At 46.1% G+C, this 18,821-nt stretch overlaps 1 protein-coding gene across 1 annotated transcript in view; it reads left to right on the forward strand.

Moving 5' to 3' along the window:
* Positions 1-18,821, forward strand: part of CWF19L2 (CWF19 like cell cycle control factor 2) — a 153,954-nt gene that overhangs the window by 7,909 nt on the left and 127,224 nt on the right. Inside the window, exons 3-4 of the mRNA XM_040426268.1 lie at positions 15,983-16,099; positions 17,155-17,265. Of these exons, the coding sequence (XP_040282202.1) occupies positions 15,983-16,099; positions 17,155-17,265 (228 nt within the window). The remainder of the gene's footprint in view (positions 1-15,982; positions 16,100-17,154; positions 17,266-18,821) is intronic.

Raw genomic sequence — 18,821 nt, forward strand, 5'->3', positions numbered from 1 at the left:
ATAGGTGGCGCTGGCGAGGTGGTTCTCTTCCGTGGGAGATACCTCTTTGCATATTTGTTTTCCATAGAGCAGGGGCGCACACCCCTTTCTGGTTGGGGGCCACATTGTCAGCCTGAACCAATTCCAATGGCCGAAAATAAAACTTAAAGGGGTATTACCAACGGAAATGCTCTATTTATGGCATATTTATAAATGTCTAGTTACACTTCTAGTACTCCCATCTAATGGGCGAATGCATGACAGCAGCCATAAGACATAGACATATGTGTCCGTTACCAGATAGTTGGGGGCCGCACAGAATGGTATCTAGGTCTGCATGTGGTCCCCGGGCCGCAGGTTGTGCATCCCTGCCATAGAGCATTGCCAATAAGGGCTTGTTCACACGACCATGTGTAGCCCGTGCCCATGCTGTGGACCGCAAATTGCAGTCCGCAATGCCACGTGCACCGACCGTGGGCCAGCCACATGTGGATCGCGGACCCATTCACTTAAATGGGTCTGCGATCCGTCCGTTCCGCAAAAAGATAGAGCAAGTTCTATCTTTTTGAGGTGCGGAGGCACAAAACGGAACCCCAGGAAGCACTCTGTAGTACTTCCGTAGTGTTCCATGCCGTGCTTCCATTCCGCACTGTTCCAAATCTCCGGATTTGCGAACCCATTGAAGTGAATGGGTCCGCATCCGTGATGCGGAATGCGCACGGAACGGTGCCCGTGTATTGCGGATCCGCAAATACGGTCCGCAATACGGCAACGGGCAACACACGTTCGTGTGAATGAGCTCTAAGTCCGTATACAGGAATAATCTCTTTAAGGAGATTCAGCACCCTGCCTAAAAAGTCTTTCCATAACTAACCATGACAAGTGCTGTGTGTCGGGTTATCCCATGATTCATGGCAGTACCTTTCTAACAAAGCTAGAACCAGCCCTGTACCTGACACGGATCCAGAGATTCTCCCGACTCACTGCTCCAATTGCTCTGCTACATTAACCTCAGCCTGGCAGCTCAGGGGGGGTGTCCTTTCTGCTGCAGCTCAGGGGTGTGTCCTTTCTGCTGAAGCTCATTGGGCGTGTCCTTTCTACTGCAGCTTAGGGGGCGTGTCCTTTCTGATGCTGCTCTCTCCCTGTAGCTGCAACAGCTTCTAACAGAACACATGGCTGGTCGCACTGAGTGCGTGCGACCAGCTCAGAGAGACGGACAAGAAATAAGGAAGAGAACAAACAGCAGGTGGCGCTATACAGATACATTTTATTTAATAAATTACTGGCTGTACGAAAATTTTTATTACATGAAATTACAAAAGTATTCAGATCCAAGTGCTGGTTTGGAAAATGTAGAATCTGTTTTGTGACACAACCCCTTTAAGCACTTATTAGGGCCGCTGTTACACATGTAGTTTGTGGTGCAACTTTTTTTTTAAACTAAAGACAGGAGTGGATGCATAATGGAGGAAAAATATAAAGCAAGTGGAAAGTTGCTAAGTATCGGTTGCTCGTACTATGTGGTTTGATTACATAAAGGTGACTTTACCTACATGGAAAATCCAAAACAATAAGGGGCGCTCCCTCGTGAAATAGCTCAGGGTCCCCAGATCAGGACTGAAGGTGAGAATACCCTTACTGTATAATAATCCAGGCACAACACTAGGAAATGGCGCGGTCTCTCCTGTAGAGAGGATAGGTCCGGCTGCTGCGCTTGTTCGCCGGGATCCTCCAGATGGAGTCTGGAATACACACAGGAACACGTTCGCTCAGCAAGGAGCAGAAAAAGAAAAACAAAAGCGCGCTGCTCTGCTATAAAACTCTATAAATAAAAGGCTAGCTACGTGTTTCAGTGGCATGTATTCTGGATGTCTTTGCATTTTGATTGGCCTGATCACCGTCTGTTGTGCTTAGCCCTATTTAAAGGTATGTATTTTCTTCTGACCTTACAGCCTGACGAAGGTGGCGGCCCACCACGGAAACGCGTAGCTAGCCTTTTATTTATTACTATTTTATGTATGTTTTTCATAAATAACTTTTATAGATGGCAGAGCAGCGCGCTTTTGTTTTTTTTTTTTCTGCTCCTTGTTGAGCGAACGTGTTCCTTTACCTACGTGGCAGTATCCCTGATAAGTGCTATCAGATACGGGGATCGTGGTCGAACTCTCCTGCGGTCAGCACGACATAAATATGGCGCAGAATGTGTCACCTACAGTACAGACCAAAAGTTTGGACACACCTTCTCATTCAAAGAGTTTTCTTTATTTTCATGACTATGAAGGCATCAAAACTATGAATTAACACATGTGGAATTATATACATAACAAACAAGTGTGAAACAACTGAAAATATGTCCTATTCTAGGTTCTTCAAAGTAGCCACCTTTTGCTTTGATTACTGCTTTGCACACTCTTGGCATTCTCTTGATGAGCTTCAAGAGGTAGTCCCCTGAAATGGTCTTCCAACAGTCTTGAAGGAGTTCCCAGAGATGCTTAGCACTTGTTGGCCCTTTTGCCTTCACTCTGCGGTCCAGCTCACCCCAAACCATCTCGATTGGGTTCAGGTCCGGTGACTGTGGAGGCCAGGTCATCTGGCGCAGCACCCCATCACTCTCCTTCATGGTCAAATAGCCCTTACTTTCAAAGTTTTCCCAATTTTTCGGCTGACTGACTGACCTTCATTTCTTAAAGTAATGATGGCCACTCGTTTTTCTTTACTTAGCTGCTTTTTTCTTGCCATAATACAAATTCTAACAGTCTATTCAGTAGGACTATCAGCTGTGTATCCACCTGACTTCTCCTCAACGCCACTGATGGTCCCAACCCCATTTATAAGGCAAGAAATCGCACTTATTAAACCTGACAGGGCACACCTGTGAAGTAAAAACCATTTCAGGGGACTACCTCTTGAAGCTCATCAAGAGAATGCCAAGAGTGTGCAAAGCAGAAAGCAAAAGGTGGCTACTTTGAAGAACCTAGAATATGACATATTTTCAGTTGTTTCACACTTGTTTGTTATGTATATAATTCCACATGTGTTAATTCATAGTTTTGATGCCTTCAGTGTGAATCTACAATTTTCATAGTCATGAAAATAAAGAAAACTCTTTGAATGAGAAGGTGTGTCCAAACTTTTGGTCTGTACTGCAGGGCTCGACAAATCCCAGGCGCCAGGTCGCCATGGCGACCAGAAATTTAGTCCTGGCGCTTGGGTATTTGTCAGCCCGTTTTCAAAGGTGCCCGGGCGATGGGTGCGGAGCTGCCGTTCTGTCCGGAGGCAGCACCGTGTGAGACAGCTCCGTCACAGCACACAATAGCAGAGACGCTGGCAGCAGGGAGGGGAGGGGCTCGGGAGGAGTGTAATCTGATCCTAGAGTGGAAGCTGCTTCTGCCAGCCCCTCCCCTCCCCGCCCACCAACCAATCAGAGCTGAGGCAAGGCAAGCACCAGCAGCTCTGAGCCGTCTACAGGGAGTTAGAATAGAAATGAATCGAATGAGTCACAAGTTAAAAGAATCTAAAGATCCGACTTATAGAGACTCATTCGATTCATTGAGTTAAAAGAACAGTCAGACTCTAGAACAGTTTACACTGAGGCTGTGCTGATGCTTTTGCAGTGTGAATTAACCCTTTAGGATCAAATTGGCTTCTCAAGGAGATCTATATGTTAAAGGCATCCCTTCTTCTGTCTCATTCAGTAGCTATAGAACTAAGGCTACTTTCACACTTGCGGCAGGATGGATCTGGCAGGCTGTTCACCCTGTCGGATTCGTCCTTCCGCTGTTTCGCCGGACCGCAGCTCTGTCCCCATTGACTATAATGGGGGCAGAGCTCTGGCGCAGTGCATGGTAAAAGTACTGCATGTCCAACTTTTTAGTCCGGCGGCCTCTCACCGCGAACTGCCATGCTGCGCCGGAGCTCCACCCCCGTCCCCATTATAGTCAATAGGGTCCGGGGACGGAGCGGCGGTATATGTAACATGGTATACAGCATTATTGGGGGGGCTCTATGGAGAAGTGGGGGGGGCACTATGCGGGCACCTACTGGGGGCTTTATGACGCGGCTCCGCCTGGCTCCTAACTTTTTTAGCTGGCTCCTAGATTCCAAGGAAATTTGTCAAGCCCTGCTGTACTGTATGTCACCTAACGCTGTACATTCCCCCTCTGACTCTCATATTGACTACTTTGGTACTCCCCTTTTTTTATGTGTGCTTCATGTGAGTGATGTCTGTTGTTCATGTGAGGCGTGCTGCTTAATTTTATTCTTCATACTGTGGGGCACATTTACTAAGACCTAGGTTTTAGACGCCAGTCTTAACAAAGCCCTGCACTGGCGGTGGATCTGCTGCAGTTATGTAGAGGCGCCGAACCCTGCATAAATTTGGCGGATCCACCGACGCTTCTAAATGTAAGACAGCTACCTAAAACGGGTGTAGAAAATGGTAAATGAGACAGGCCCGTTCCCTTCCTCGCTCATGACACACCCACTTTTTTAGACCTAGTGTGAGTGGGGAGAAGGACCTTTGCGCTGCAATTTGCACCAGAAATAGGCCTAATTGAGGTGTATTCCTGTTTAATAAATGACCTTCTATGTATTTGGACATTGACCTTATACCATTCTCTGTGTGTGTGTGTATGTATATATATATAACATTTTTTCGGTTAATTTTCCTTATATTGAGAACTTGTGCATGCTCTGCCAGATTAACATTGGGGAGATTTACTAAGCTAAATGCACCTGAATTCTGTGTGTATTTGCGGCAAAAAACTAGCTTTCCTGCATTGCATCACATGTATTTTTTTTATAGCGTTTTAGACCCTTTCTGTGTCCACCTCGTTAAGGTAGTATGGCTTAGAGGGGTATTCCCATCTCAGTGATCATAGTTTAATTTAATAAATATGTCCCATTGAGCATTTTTGTAAATCTATCCTATTAAAAATTTCCAAGCGTTCCCCCTAAAATTTGTTGCCTCCTACCTCATTGTATATGTTTAGTATCCCATGGATACGTCCATCTCTTGGCTGCCACATCCATGGGCCGGCGCTTGCGCAGAAGTAGCAGCTCCATCCGGTGCCCGGCCTCTTCATGTTATCGCGAACGAGCACGGCTCCGGGCGGCCGCCCATGCGTTGATGTTTATTCCTTTGTCCGCGTCTCAAACAGAGCCGCCCATGCGCGGCTCAATTTTAGGAGCGGCTCAAAAGAATATAGATCTGCGCATGCGCGGCCGCCCGAAGACTTCTGAAACTACAGAGAAGCGCGAGGACGTGCCAGAGAAGGATCAGAGGACCGGAGGCAACAGGAAATCCATTATGGCATCTAGGCACATAGGGGGAAGACAATATGGAGTGGATGGAACAAAGGGGCCACATTTATGGAATTGAGTGACGATTCCCCAGCAGGGGGAGGGGCTTCACAGACACTGCAGGCTGCTGATGACTCATACAATCCACATGAACCAGCACGCAAGGACTGAGCTCTGAGTGATGTCATAAGGAGGCGTGGCCGGCCTTCACTCAAACTGCCTAACCCCGCCCAGCCTTAGCAGCAGGAAGGCAGAGCAGGCTGCAGGTCAGGATGAAGTAGCAAGATGGGAATACCCCTTTAACCCCTTAGGGACCCATGACGTACCGGTACGTCATGTATAGTTCCGATCACCGGCGGGCGGTGATCGGAACCCGGTGCCTGATCAAATCATTGAGCAGGCACCTTGGCTAAATGCGCGGGGGGGTCCCGTGACCTGCGGTCTGCGGCTTTTACCTGGTGCAGCAGCGGCGGTGGTGCCATCGGGTCCCCATGGACCTGATGGCATGGAAGGCAGTGCGATGCTGATCGCGTAGCCCGGCATCTCCTTCTGTCTTCATCTGATCTCTGTGCAGCAACAGGACCTGTGGTGACGTCATTCCGGTCATCACATGATCCATCACCATGGTAAAAGATCATGTGATGGATCATGTGATGACCGAAGTGACGTCACTACAGGTCCTGTTGCTGCACAGAGATCAGATGAAGACAGAAGGAGATGCCGGGCTACGCGATCAAGTGGACTAAGGTGAGTTAAATTTTTTTTATTTTTTTTTAACCCCTCCAGCGCTGTTTTACTATGCATTCTGTATTCAGAATGCTATTATTTTCCCTTATAACCATGTTATAAGGGAAAATAATAATGATCGGGTCTCCATCCCGATCGTCTCCTAGCAACCATGCGTGAAATTTGCACCGCATCCGCACTTGCTTGCGGATGCTTGCGATTTTCACGCAACCCCATTCACTTCTATGGGGCCTGCGTTGCGTGAAAAACGCTGAATATAGAACATGCTGCGATTTTCACGCAACGCACAAGTGATGCGTGAAAATCACCGCTCATGTGAACAGCCCCATAGAAATTAATGGGTCGGTATTCAGTGCGGGTGCAATGCGTTCAACTCACGCATCGCATCCGCGCGGAATACTCGCCCGTGTGAAAGGGGCCTATGGCATTCCTTTCCTTCTGCGCCCTGCCGTGTGCCTGTACAGTAGTTTACGACCACATATGGGGTGTTTCTGTAAACTACAGAATCAGAGCCATAAATAATGAGTTTGGTTTGGCTGTTAACCCTTGCTTTGTAACTGGAAAAAAAATTATTAAAATGGAAAATCTGCCAAAAAAGTGAAATTTTGAAATTGTATCTCTATTTTCCATTAATTCTTGTGGAACACCTAAAGGGTTAACAAAGTTTGTAAAATCAGTTTTAAATACCTTGAGGGGTGTAGTTTCTAGAATGGGGTCATTTTTGGGTGGTTTCTATTATGTAAGCCTCGCAAAGTGACTTCAGACCTGAACTGGTCCCTAAAAATTGGGTTTTTGAAAATTTCAGAAAAATTTCAAGATTTGCTTCTAAACTTCTAAGCCTTGTAACATCCCCAAAAAATAAAATATCATTCCCTAAATGATCCAAACATGAAGTAGATATATGGGGAATGTAAAGTAATAACTATTTTTGGAGGTATTACTATGTATTATAGAAGTAGAGAAATTGAAACTTGGAAATTTGCAATTTTTTAAAAATTTTTGGTAAATTTGGTATTTTTTTATAAATATAAATGAATTTTTTGGACTTCATTTTACCAGTGTCATGAAGTACAATATGTGACGAAAAAACAATCTCAGAATGGCCTGGATAAGTCAAAGCGTTTTAAAGTTATCAGCACTTAAAGTGACACTGGTCAGATTTGCAAAAAATGGCCAAGTCCTTAAGGGGTTAAAGGGGTTGTCCCACGAAAAATATTCTACAGTTTTTAAACCAGCACCTGGATCTGAATTCTTTTGTAATTGCATATGATTAAAAATTTAGCATAGCCACTGAGTTATTCAATAAAATCTATCTGTATAGCGCCACCTGCTGTTTTTTTCTCTTATTTCTTTGTCCTGTTCACTGAGAAGGTCGCTCATGCTCAGTTTCATCCTTCAGCGGCCTCCTGAGCTGTGATAGGGAAAGAGCTGCAGCAGAATGGACACGCCCCCTGAGCTGTGATAGGGAGAGATCTGCACACGCCCCCTGAGGTGCAGCAGAAAAGACACGCCCCCTGAGCTGTCAGCTTGATATAAATCTAGCAGAGCAATGAATGGGGAGATCTCTGGATCCATGTGAGGTACAGGGCTGAGTTTAGCTTTGTTAGAAAGAGGTTGTCATGTCCTATATGATGTCTGATATTCAATTTTTACATTTTTAAGTGGGTTGTTCACATCCTGGGGACCTTTTCTATTTTCCGGCTCCATTTCTGCCCTGACACGGATCACATGACTGCTGTGGCCAGGCTCTCCATTTGTCACTATGGAACTTCCAAAAACAGCTGAGCGCACCGGCTCCCCTATTTTTGGAACTTCCATATCGATAGAATGTAGGGTGCGGTGTGCTCTCCTTTACTTTGGGGGCCCTGTTCTGGAGGAGTGGGGCCCAGAGGTGGCACCTGCACCTGTCTTACATTGATGGCATATTGTGTAACAGTATACCATCAATGTCTGAAAGGGGAAAACCCCTTGTAATGTTCACATCATGTAAAGTCACCATAAAATAATACTATACGTATAGCTGCCCACAGCTGATCACCGGGGGCTTCAGGACCCAGACCATACAATGTCCGGTATAATATACCACCCTGCTCCGGCATTCTTTATTAGAGGGGAGGTGCGGTGGTGATCGGCACCACATACAATACCGCGCCAGGTTCATTCACGCACTATGTGCTTTTTATTGTTTTTCACATATTGCTGTGTGTTTAATGCAATCAGTACGTGATTTACATCTGAGCAGGTGTCGAGCATGCGCGCTGCTGCTCCATTCATCTCTATGGGACTGCCAAAGAGAAGCGGAGTGCCGAGCTCGACAGTCTGTTTCACTCTCCTAGAGAACGATGGAGTAGTAGTCCACTGGATTTTGTGTATAGAGCCGAGGACATGGGTTACTAGATGGCCGCTAGCACATCCACAATACCCAGTCCCCATAGCTCTTTGTGCTTTTATTGTGTAAATAAAAAAGATTTGATACATATGCAAATTAACCCGAGATGAGTCCTGTATGTGAGATATGTCAGGGACAGGACTCATCGCAGGTTAATTTGCATATGTATCAAATCGTTTTTATTTACACAGTAAAAGCACACAGAGCTATGGGGACTGGGTATTGTGGATGTGCTAGCGGCCATCTAGCAACCCATGTCCTCAGCTCTATACACAAAATCCTGGTGACAGGTTCCCTTTAACCCCTTAAGGACTCGGCCCTATTTCACCTTAAGGACTTGGCCATTTTTTGCAAATCTGACCACTGTCACTTTAAGTGCTGATAACTTTAAAACGCTTTGACTTACCCAGGCCGTTCTGAGATTGTTTTTTCGTCACATATTGTACTTCATGACACTGCTAAAATTGGGTCAAAAAAGTTAATTTTTTTGCATAAAAAAATACAATTTTTACCCAAAATTTTTAAAAATTTGGAAATTTCAAACTTTCAGTTTCTCTACTTCTGTAATACATAGTAATACCCCCAAAAATTGTGATGATTTTACATTCCCCATATGTCTACTTCATGTTTGTAGCATTTTGGGAATGATATTTTATTTTTTGGGGATGTTACAAGGCTTAGAAGTTTAGAAGCAAATTTTGAAATTTTCAGAAATCTTCAAAATCCCACTTTTTATGGACCAGTTCAGGTTTGAAGTCATATTGTGAGGCTTAGATAATAGAAACCTCCCAAAAATGACCCCATTCTAGAAACTACACCCCTCAAGGTATTCAAAACTGTTTTTTCAAACTTTATTAACCCTTTAGGTCTTCCACAAGAGTTAATGGCAGATGGAGAAACAATTTTGAAATTTATATTTTTTGGAAAATTTTCCAATATAATCAATTTTTTCCAGTAGTAAAACAAGGGTTAACTGCCTAACAAAACTCAAAATGGGTTGCCCCGATTCTGTAGTTTGCAGAAACACCCCATATGTGGTCGTAAACTACTGTTTGGCCGAACGGGTGCACATAGAAGGAGGGGAACACCATATGGGTTTTGGAAGGCAGATTTTGCAGGACTGGTTTTGTTTATACCATGTCCCATTTGAAGCCCCCTGTTGCACCCCTAGAATAGAAATTTCAAAAAAGTGACTCCATCTAAGAAAGTACACCCCTCAAGGTATTCAAAACTGGGTTTACAAACTTTGTTAACCCTTTAGGTGTTCCACATGAGTTGATGGCAGATGGAGAAACAATTTTGAAATTTCTATTTTTTGGAAAATTTTCCAAAATAATCAATTTTTTCCAGGAGTAAAACAAGGGTTAACTGCCAAACAAAACTCAAAATGGGTTGCCCCGATTCTGTAGTTTGCAGAAACACCCCATATGTGGTCGTAAACTACTATTTGGCTAAACGGGAGCACATAGAAGGAGGGGAACACCATATGGGTTTTGGAAGGCAGATTTTGCAGGACTGGTTTTGTTTATACCATGTCCCATTTGAAGCCCCCTGTTGCACCCCTAGAATAGAAATTTCTAAAAAGTGACTCCATCTAAGAAAGTACACCCCTAAAGGTATTCAAAACTGGGTTTACAAACTTTGTTAACCCTTTAGGTGTTCCACATGAGTTGATGGCAGATGGAGAAACAATTTTGAAATTTCTATTTTTTGGAAAATTTTCCAAAATAATCAATTTTTTCCAGGAGTAAAACAAGGGTTAACTGCCAAACAAAACTCAAAATGGGTTGCCCCGATTCTGTAGTTTGCAGAAACACCCCATATGTGGTCGTAAACTACTATTTGGCTAAACGGCAGGACATAGAAGAAGGGGAACGTCATATGGTTTTTTCGAAGGCAGATTTTGCTGGACTGGTTTATTTACACCATGTACCCTTTCAAGCCCCCTGATGCACCCCTAGAGTAGAAACTCCACAAAAGTGACCCCATCTAGGAAACTACGGGATAAGGTGTTTGTTGTTTTGGGACTATTTTAGGGGTAAATATGATTTTTGGTTGCTCTATATTACTCTTTTTTGAGGCAATGTAACAAAAAAAAAAATTCTAAAATTGTTTCTACATTCGCTATTTAGTTTTGTGGAACACCTAAAGGGTTAACATAGTTTGTAAAGTAACTTTTGAATACCTTGAGGGGTGTAGTTTCTTAGATGGGGTCACTTTTTTGGAGTTTCTAGTCTAGGCTACATCAGGGGGGGCTTCTAATGGGACATGGTGTCAAAAAAAAAACTGTCCATCAAAATCTGCCTTCTAGAAACCATATGGAGTTCCCTTCGTTCTATGCCCTGCCGTGCGGCTATATAGCCATTTACGACCACATATGGGGTGTTTCTGCAAACTACAGAATCAGGGCCATAAATATTGAGTTTTGTTTGGCGGTTAACCCTTGCTTTATTACCGGCAAAAAGGATTCAAATGGAAATTTTGCCCAAAAATGGGTGTTTTGGCACCGTTTTTATTTTATATTTTTAACACCGTTCATCCGAGGCGTTTGGGCAAAAGTTATTTTTATAGCGACGACTTTTACGCACGCGACGATGCCCAATATGTATGGTTCTCAGACTTTGGAGACACTAAGCAGGCATCCTAAAAACTGCGGCCCTCCAGATGTTGTAAAACTACAATTCCCACCATGCCCTGCTGATGGCTGTAGGTTGTCTGGGCATGCTGGGAGTTATAGTTTTACAACATCTGGAGGGCCGCAGTTTGAGGATGCCTGCACTAAAACTAATATTTTTTGGGGAAAAAAAAAATGTTTCCGTGTCTCCAAAGTCTGAGAGCCATAGTTTTTTATGTTCTCTAGTGGACTGTTGGGGATTATAAAAATTTAGTACTCCATGGAAGTGTGATACTCCCTGAAGCAATCGATAATGCAGAGGCCCGGATGATCGGGGCACGTGTCACACTGAGTGGTGGTGTCCTTCCGTATCCCCCTCCTGCGACACACTCTGCACTTTTTTTGGGTTCGTCCCTTCTTTCCAGTATGGGGGACCACACCTGGAAAGTGTTGGCCAGGGACGATCCGGGCGCCTCCAATTCCCGAGGTACTCCGGCCTGCTCTTTCCCGGTCCGAAAAGATCAGGTCCTTGAGGACTGCCTCATAGAATTGGAGGAATGTCCCTGTGCTGCCAGCGCTTCGGGATAGTACAAAAGAGTTGTACATGGCAACCTGCACCAAGTAGACCGCAACTTTTTTGTACCATGCCCGGGTTTTGCGCATGGCGTTATATGGCTTGAGGACTTGATCCGAGAGATCAACTCCTCCCATATACTGATTGTAGGCGACGATACAATCGGGCTTGAGGACCGTTGCCGCGGTACCTCGCACAGGGACTGGGGTGATGCCGTTACCGTGGATTGTGGACAGCATAAGGACATCCCTCTTGTCCTTATACCTGACCAGCAACAGGTTTCCACTGGTAAGTGCACGGGTCTCACCCCTGGGGATAGGTACCTGGAGGGGGTAGGCAGGGAGGCCGCGTTGATTTTTCCGCACGGTCCCACAAGCGAACGTGGATCTGGCGGCAAGGGACCTGAACAAGGGAATGCTGGTATAAAAGTTGTCCACGTACAAGTGGTAACCCTTATCCAGCAGTGGGTACATAAGGTCCCACACGAGTTTCCCGGTAACACCCAGAGTGGGGGGACATTCTGGGGGTTGAATCCGGGAATCTCGCCCCTCGTACACACGAAATTTGTAAGTGTACCCTGAGGTACTCTCACAAATTTTGTATAGCTTCACGCCATACCTCGCCCGCTTTGTGGGAATATATTGGCGGAAACTGAGTCTCCCCTTGAACGCAACGAGAGACTCATCAACCGCGACCTCCCTTCCAGGTATGTAGGCCTGCTGAAATGTGGCGCCAAAGTGATCGATGACCGGCCGTATCTTGTACAGCCGGTCATAGGCAGGATCACTTCGGGGGGGACATGCTGCATTATCGGAATAATGCAGACATTTCCGGATGGCCTCAAACCGGGGACGTGTCATGACCATACTGTACAGTGGGGTCTGGTATAGGTTTTTGGACTAGACCCATATGCAGCACGAGGCCCCAAAATGTCCTCATCTCGGCTGCACTGACCGGCGTCCAGCCACCGGGTCTAGCCAAAAATGAGCCTGGGTTTTGAGCGACGAACTGTTGGGCGTACAGATTCGTCTGCTCCACCATCAGATTCACCAGTGGGTTACTGAAAAAAAAACTAAAATAGTCTATTTCAGTAAACTCCACTGTGGGAATCTGGATTCCAGGATTGCCAGCAAAATCCGGAATCTCAGGCTCAAAGTCCACTGGGGGACACCAGCTAAGTTCATCGGCAGGGGGCTCCGGTGGACTTATTTGGTGGGCCGGGAAACCAGTACGAACCCCAGGGCGGCTCGTACTAGGGTGGGCCACAGGATCCCTAGCATGTGGGGCCCCTGGCTCCGCCTGGCGGCGTCTCCGCCGCCTTGGTGGCTCATCGTCATCAGATGATGATGAGGAGGATGCGGATGATAAAAGGAACGTGGGGTCATCCTCATCCTCACTGGGGCTCTCAGAGTCGGAGGCAATCTGGGCGTATGCCTCCTCGGCCGAGAACATCCGGCGGGCCATGGGTGTGTGTGCGTGTATGTGTGCGTGTGTGGCAAACTTTATTATATGTGCGTGTGTGTGGGGGCAACGGGTGTTCGCGTACTAAAAAAGGCAAAAAAAGAAAGGGCAAGTGTTAGGAAAAAAAAAGTTCAAACTTGCTGATCAGCGGTACAACGCTGATCAGCGGTCGGTGGGGTGTTGGGGCGGGCGATGCGCTAACACTAGACGGACGCTAAAAAGTGCCGGCCAGTCAGCGCACGCAGAAAAAAAAGTGGTGGTAAGGGGGCTGGTGGTCAGGGGAGGGGGGGGGGGCTGGTGGTGGGGGGGTGGTGGTGGGGAAGGGGGGTGGGGTGGGGTGGGGGTCTGGTGGTGGGGGGGGCAAGTGGCAGGGGGGGATCTGGGGTCTGATGGATGGATCAAAGAAAGTTTGGAAATAAAAGTTTTTTTTTTTTTTTTCTAACTAACTTTTCCCTTCTTTCCCTGCCTAACGGTGCCTCTCCCTCACTGACCCTAACCTACCTGGGTGGCGATGGGTGCAGGAGGGTGATGGATGCCGATTGTGGGGACACAGGAGCTCGTTCTGGACGGTGCTGCACGGTCAGGATGCTGGACAGGAAGAGGAGGGGAGAGAGGAGCGCAGGAAGTTTGAATCTCGCGCCTCTCTCCCCTGCTCAAATCAGCACCCTGGACAGCGGCGTTCAGCACCAGGGCCAGCACCGCCTCTCCAAATCCTCGGACTGCGATAGGTGGTGTAAAATTACGCCACCGATCGCAGTCTTTTTCCGGTTCATCGGGTCACAGGACACCCGAATGGACCGGAAACGCAGAAAACCGCAGGTCTGAATTGACCTGCGGTTTTCTGCGATCGTCGATGCGGGGGGGGTCAAATGACCCCCCCCTGCATTGTTACGGGATGCCGGCTGAATGATTTCAGCCGAAATCCCGTTCCGATTAACCCCTGGGGCGCCGGAATGCCGATTTCAAGGTAGGACGTACCGGTACGCCCTGAGTCCTTAAGGACTCGGGAAATAGGGCGTACCGATACGCCCTGCGTCCTTAAGGGGTTAAGTGAAAATAGCCAAATTGTGCCCAAATGTGAATATTTCATGTGGCCACCATTATTTTCCAGCACTGCCTTAACTCTCTTGGACATGGAGTTCCCTGGAGGTTCACAGGTTGCCTCTGGAATCCTCTTCCACTTCTCCATGACGACATCACGGAGCTGGTGGATGTTGGAGAACTTGCTGTCCTCCCCCTTCCGGATTCCCCACAGATTCTCAATAGGGGTTAGGTCTGGAGACTTGCTTGGCCAGTCCAGCACCTTTACCCTCAGTTTCTTTAGCAAGGCAGTGGTCATCTTGGAGGTGTTTGGGGTCGTTATCATGTTGGAATACTGCCCTGAGGCCCAGTTTCTGAAGGGAGGGTGTTCTGGTTCTGATCAATGGTCAGGTAGGTCGATACACTGCTCCAAATTAGATAGATAGATAGATACGTGCATGCCCGGCGGGAGAAAGAACACTGACACTAGATAAGGTCAAAGCATAACTCTAATTTATTGGGTGGGGGCTTCACATTATATACCCGCCATATTAGTGGGAGGAGTGGGCTCACATGATTGGTCTTTTAGCAAGAAGGAATGTAAACAGGACATAAGTTTAAGGCATATGTATGATCGACTCAGAGGAATTCCTGACCGTTTTAAGTCTTTGCTGCAAATAGTTTCAATCATAGAATGCATACTGGGGGTTGTCTCTCGGACAGACACCATTTTGTAAGTGACAAGCAAGTGTCCATTATACTCCATAACAAAGGGATCCTGCCCTGCTTCAGTATGTCACAGTACATGTGGCATTCATGGTTCCGCCATTGAACTGTAGCTCCCCACAGCCGGCAGCCCTCATGCAGCCCCGAACCGTGACACTCCACCACCAGGCTTGACTGTAGGCAAGACACACTTGTCTTTGTGCTCCTCACCTGGTTGCCACCACACACGCTTGACACCATCTGAACCAAATCATTTTTTTCTTGGTCTCGTCAGACCACAGACATGGTTCCAGTAATCCATGTCCTTAGTCTGCTTGTCTTCAGCAAACTGTTTGTGGGCTTTCCTCTTTAGAAGAGGCTTCCTTCTGGGACGACAGCCATGCAGACCAATTTATGGCAGTGTGCGGCGTATGGTCTGAGCACTGACAGGCTGACCCCCCAATCCCTTTAACCTCTGCACCAATGCTGGCAGCACTCATACAACCTCTGGATATGACGCTGAGCACATGCACTCAACTTCTTTGGTCGACCATGGCGAGGCCTGTTCTGAGTGGAACCGGTCTTGTTAAACCGCTGTATGGTCTTGGCCACCATGCTGCAGCTCAGTTTCAGGGTGTTGGCGATCTTCTTATAGCCTCGGCCATCTCTATGTAGAGCGACCATTCTCTTTTTCAGATCCTCAGAGACTTCTTTGCCATGAGGAGCCATGTTGAAGTTCCAGTGACCAGTATAAGAGAGCCTGAGATCAATAACACCAAATTTAGCACACCTGCTCCCCATTCACACCTGAGAGCTTGTAACACTAACGAGTCACATGACACTGGGAGGGAAAATTGCTAATTGGGCACGATTTGGCCATTTTTACTTGGTGGTGTACTCACTTTTGTTGCCAGCGGTTTAGACATTAATGGCTGTGTGTTGAGTTATGTACACTGTTATACAAGCTGTGCACTGACTACTGTAGATTGTATCTAAGTGTCAGATCTTCTGTGTTGTCCAAGAAAAATAATTAAATATTTACAAAAATGTGCGGGGTGTACTCACTTTTGTCAGATACTGTATATATAATGTGGAAAAAAAGGCAGGCTGCCCCCTGTATGACCAGGTTTAGGGGTTGCTTCTCGCATCCTTATCCTGGGCGACCGTCTTCATGTCCTATGTGTTGTTTCAGGAGCACTCCGGAAAGAAAAAAAAGAAAAAAGAGAAAAAATCTAAAAAAGAAAAGAAGAAAAAGAGCAAAAAAAACAAATCTGAGAAAAATGAAGACTCGTCAGGCACTTCAGCCTCGGTAAGCAGCGGGGGAGGGGGGCTGCAGGTATTTTTTACTCTGTACGGTTTCATGCTGTAATTTAATTCAGAAGCCATAGAAGTAGACTGTGCGGCGTTTATTTTCTGAGAGGGCCACCATTATCCTGCTGTAGTTTCTCCTTCCAGCGCCATTAATCCTACTGTGACAGATGAATCCTGAATAAATAAGATGAGATGCTATCCCGGCAGAGCCAGGCTCGCTTGCCTCCATTAAGGAGATTATTTTCCTTCCAGTGCTCCAGAACTATGTCCCTGCAAAACTGCGAGCAGACGACCTTGTCTCTGTCAATTAGCCCTGTCCCCTGTCCTCCTCCTTTACCTCTGAGCCATACCACAGGGTAAGAATATGTGCACCCCGCATCATGGCAATACATGATGGAGGTATTATTCTATTTCTATATATTCTATATATAATTATTCTATATCTTTTAAGAAATTCCTTTTATACACTTACTGTAGGATCTATTTCTTTAAAGGCTATGTACACCTTCGGGGGCATTTATTTTTAATTATTGCTATTGCATTGTACTCATTATGAGCTAAAAATATATTTTTTAATTGGTCTTTATTAAAAATATGGAGTCCTTTTTTCTGTACAGAGCTGAGATGCTCTAGAACCCCCCCTTTTGGATTTTCTGTCTTCTCCATCAGCCCAGGAGCTGACGGGCTCCATATCTCTGCTCTCTGACATTGTAGCTCAGTTCTTATATTACTGAAAAGAATGTGGCTTAAATAAGTGTTTATGACCTCTCAGTAGTTTAGCGATAAGTTTTATTAGATGATGGCACAAAGTGAAAGTATCTGTCACACAGCTAGAAAAACAGTTAACCCTTTGTGACAAAGCAACTCAATATTTTTAATAAAGACCAATTGAAAAAAAGATTTTCAGCCAAAAATGAGTAAAATGCAATCATAAAAAAAAATTGCCTCCAAAAGTGTACATCGCCTTTAACCTGTTATTTGCTGCATTCTTCTTTACACAGACCCTCCAGATGATCAGTCTTTTTACATGTATAATTATTTTCTTATATTCAGGATCCTGAGGGCGATTGGGTCGAGGCTGCTCCAGCTCAGCCAGTCAGTGACAAGAAGGCTTGGAAAATCCAAAAAGAGGCCCCTGACAGAGAAAAGGGGGCAGAGGTTCAGGTAAATTCGTGTGAATTGCTTTTTTTCCATTATGGATATGGTAGCAGGACATTATACCCTCCATTTTGAATAGTTTATGCTAGTTTTCGGGTTATTCTTGGGTTGACACCTTTTCCACCAAAAAATAGTGGTTGGATAGAGAGGCTGTTAGATCCTGGGGCATGTTCTTTATACTAGTGCTTTTCATTGCCTAATATCTCTGGGGTTCAGTTACTACCAAGATTCCCAGTGGTCCTGGGTTTCTAAGGGGTCATTGACAGCATCTCTAGTGGTGTAGAGCAGTGAAGACTTCAAGGGGGTTTTCTAGGCTAATTATATCGATAACTTGTCCTCAGGATAGGTCATCAGTATCACACTGGTGGAGGTCCGATCAGCTTTTCCCTTCAGCCTCCGGCGCTGGAACTCACACATTGAACAGAGCCGGTAGCATGGCTCCATTCAAAGTCCAGTGCCCAGGCCGGGTTACCACAGCTCCGCTCCCGGGCACTTGAATGGTAACCACTTTGCTTTGAGTGGAGCTGCTGAGCTAACTGAGGCAGGGCTTAATAGGAACTTTACAGTGGCAGGCCTGGGAGCCTTCAGAAGTCCCCAGGCTTTCTCAGGGGGCTGTTTCGTCACCGGCGAGAGTCCCTCCTTCCAAATTACCATTCAGATGCCATGGTTTCCATTGACGAAGTATCTGAGGGAATACCGAAGGCAAAGGATAAAAGCTGCTGTAGACTGTAGACTGTAGTCTGTACGATGTCTGTGCACAGCAGGACATGGTGCCTGCTCAGCTACTGAGCAGGTGCCACGGTTATCATCAAGGGGTTAATAAACGCGGGAAACTCAAAAGAGGCCAAGTTCGACAACCAGACCTATTTACTCCCAAAACAAAAATGGCATATGTACTGATCCCCTAGGGGACAAAGGGGTAAAACTTAACATTTAATATAGATGCTTCTAAAAATAATAGACGTTAGAGGATGGACCTCTGTGACAAACAACAATGAAACAGCCCAAAGGGCCTAGACTGAACATACACAGTATGGTGAATAATACCAAAAATACAGGAACGTTCTCACCCAGATGTAGAAGTGGACCAAGGGTTCTCTCAGTCGTTGCTGGAGGTGGAGATGGACTTGTATTGGTAGGTCGCCATGCTGGAAGGTGCCAAGCTTATTCGCCCCTGTATGGTTGGAAATAACAGGGCAGGAGCCCTAGAAGGCCCTATGTGAGGGACAGGGGCTATTACGCCCTACCTATCTGTACGAGGAACTTGCCCCGCAAGGGGCGTCCCCGTCCGGATACCTAACCCTATGGGGTTAATAAACGTGGCCTAATGTGCGTCCCATGACTTCCCTTTACTGTTCTAATCAAGTAGCTGCAGGATTTTGGGCCCAGAAAAGCATTGCAGAAGGAAAGACGCTTGGTCACTTAATTTCTCACAATTTTCAAGATTCCTGCCTTCTGTCAGTGAATAGAAGTATTTTTGTTCACATCCACAGGCAGACAACCCATCGTGACCTAGATCTGTGTACATTGCTGAGGGTTCACTTCAGTGTATCAGTTTAGGC

The sequence above is a fragment of the Bufo bufo genome, chromosome 3, assembly GCF_905171765.1.
Source record: "Bufo bufo chromosome 3, aBufBuf1.1, whole genome shotgun sequence".
Classification (NCBI taxonomy): Eukaryota; Metazoa; Chordata; class Amphibia; order Anura; family Bufonidae; genus Bufo; species Bufo bufo.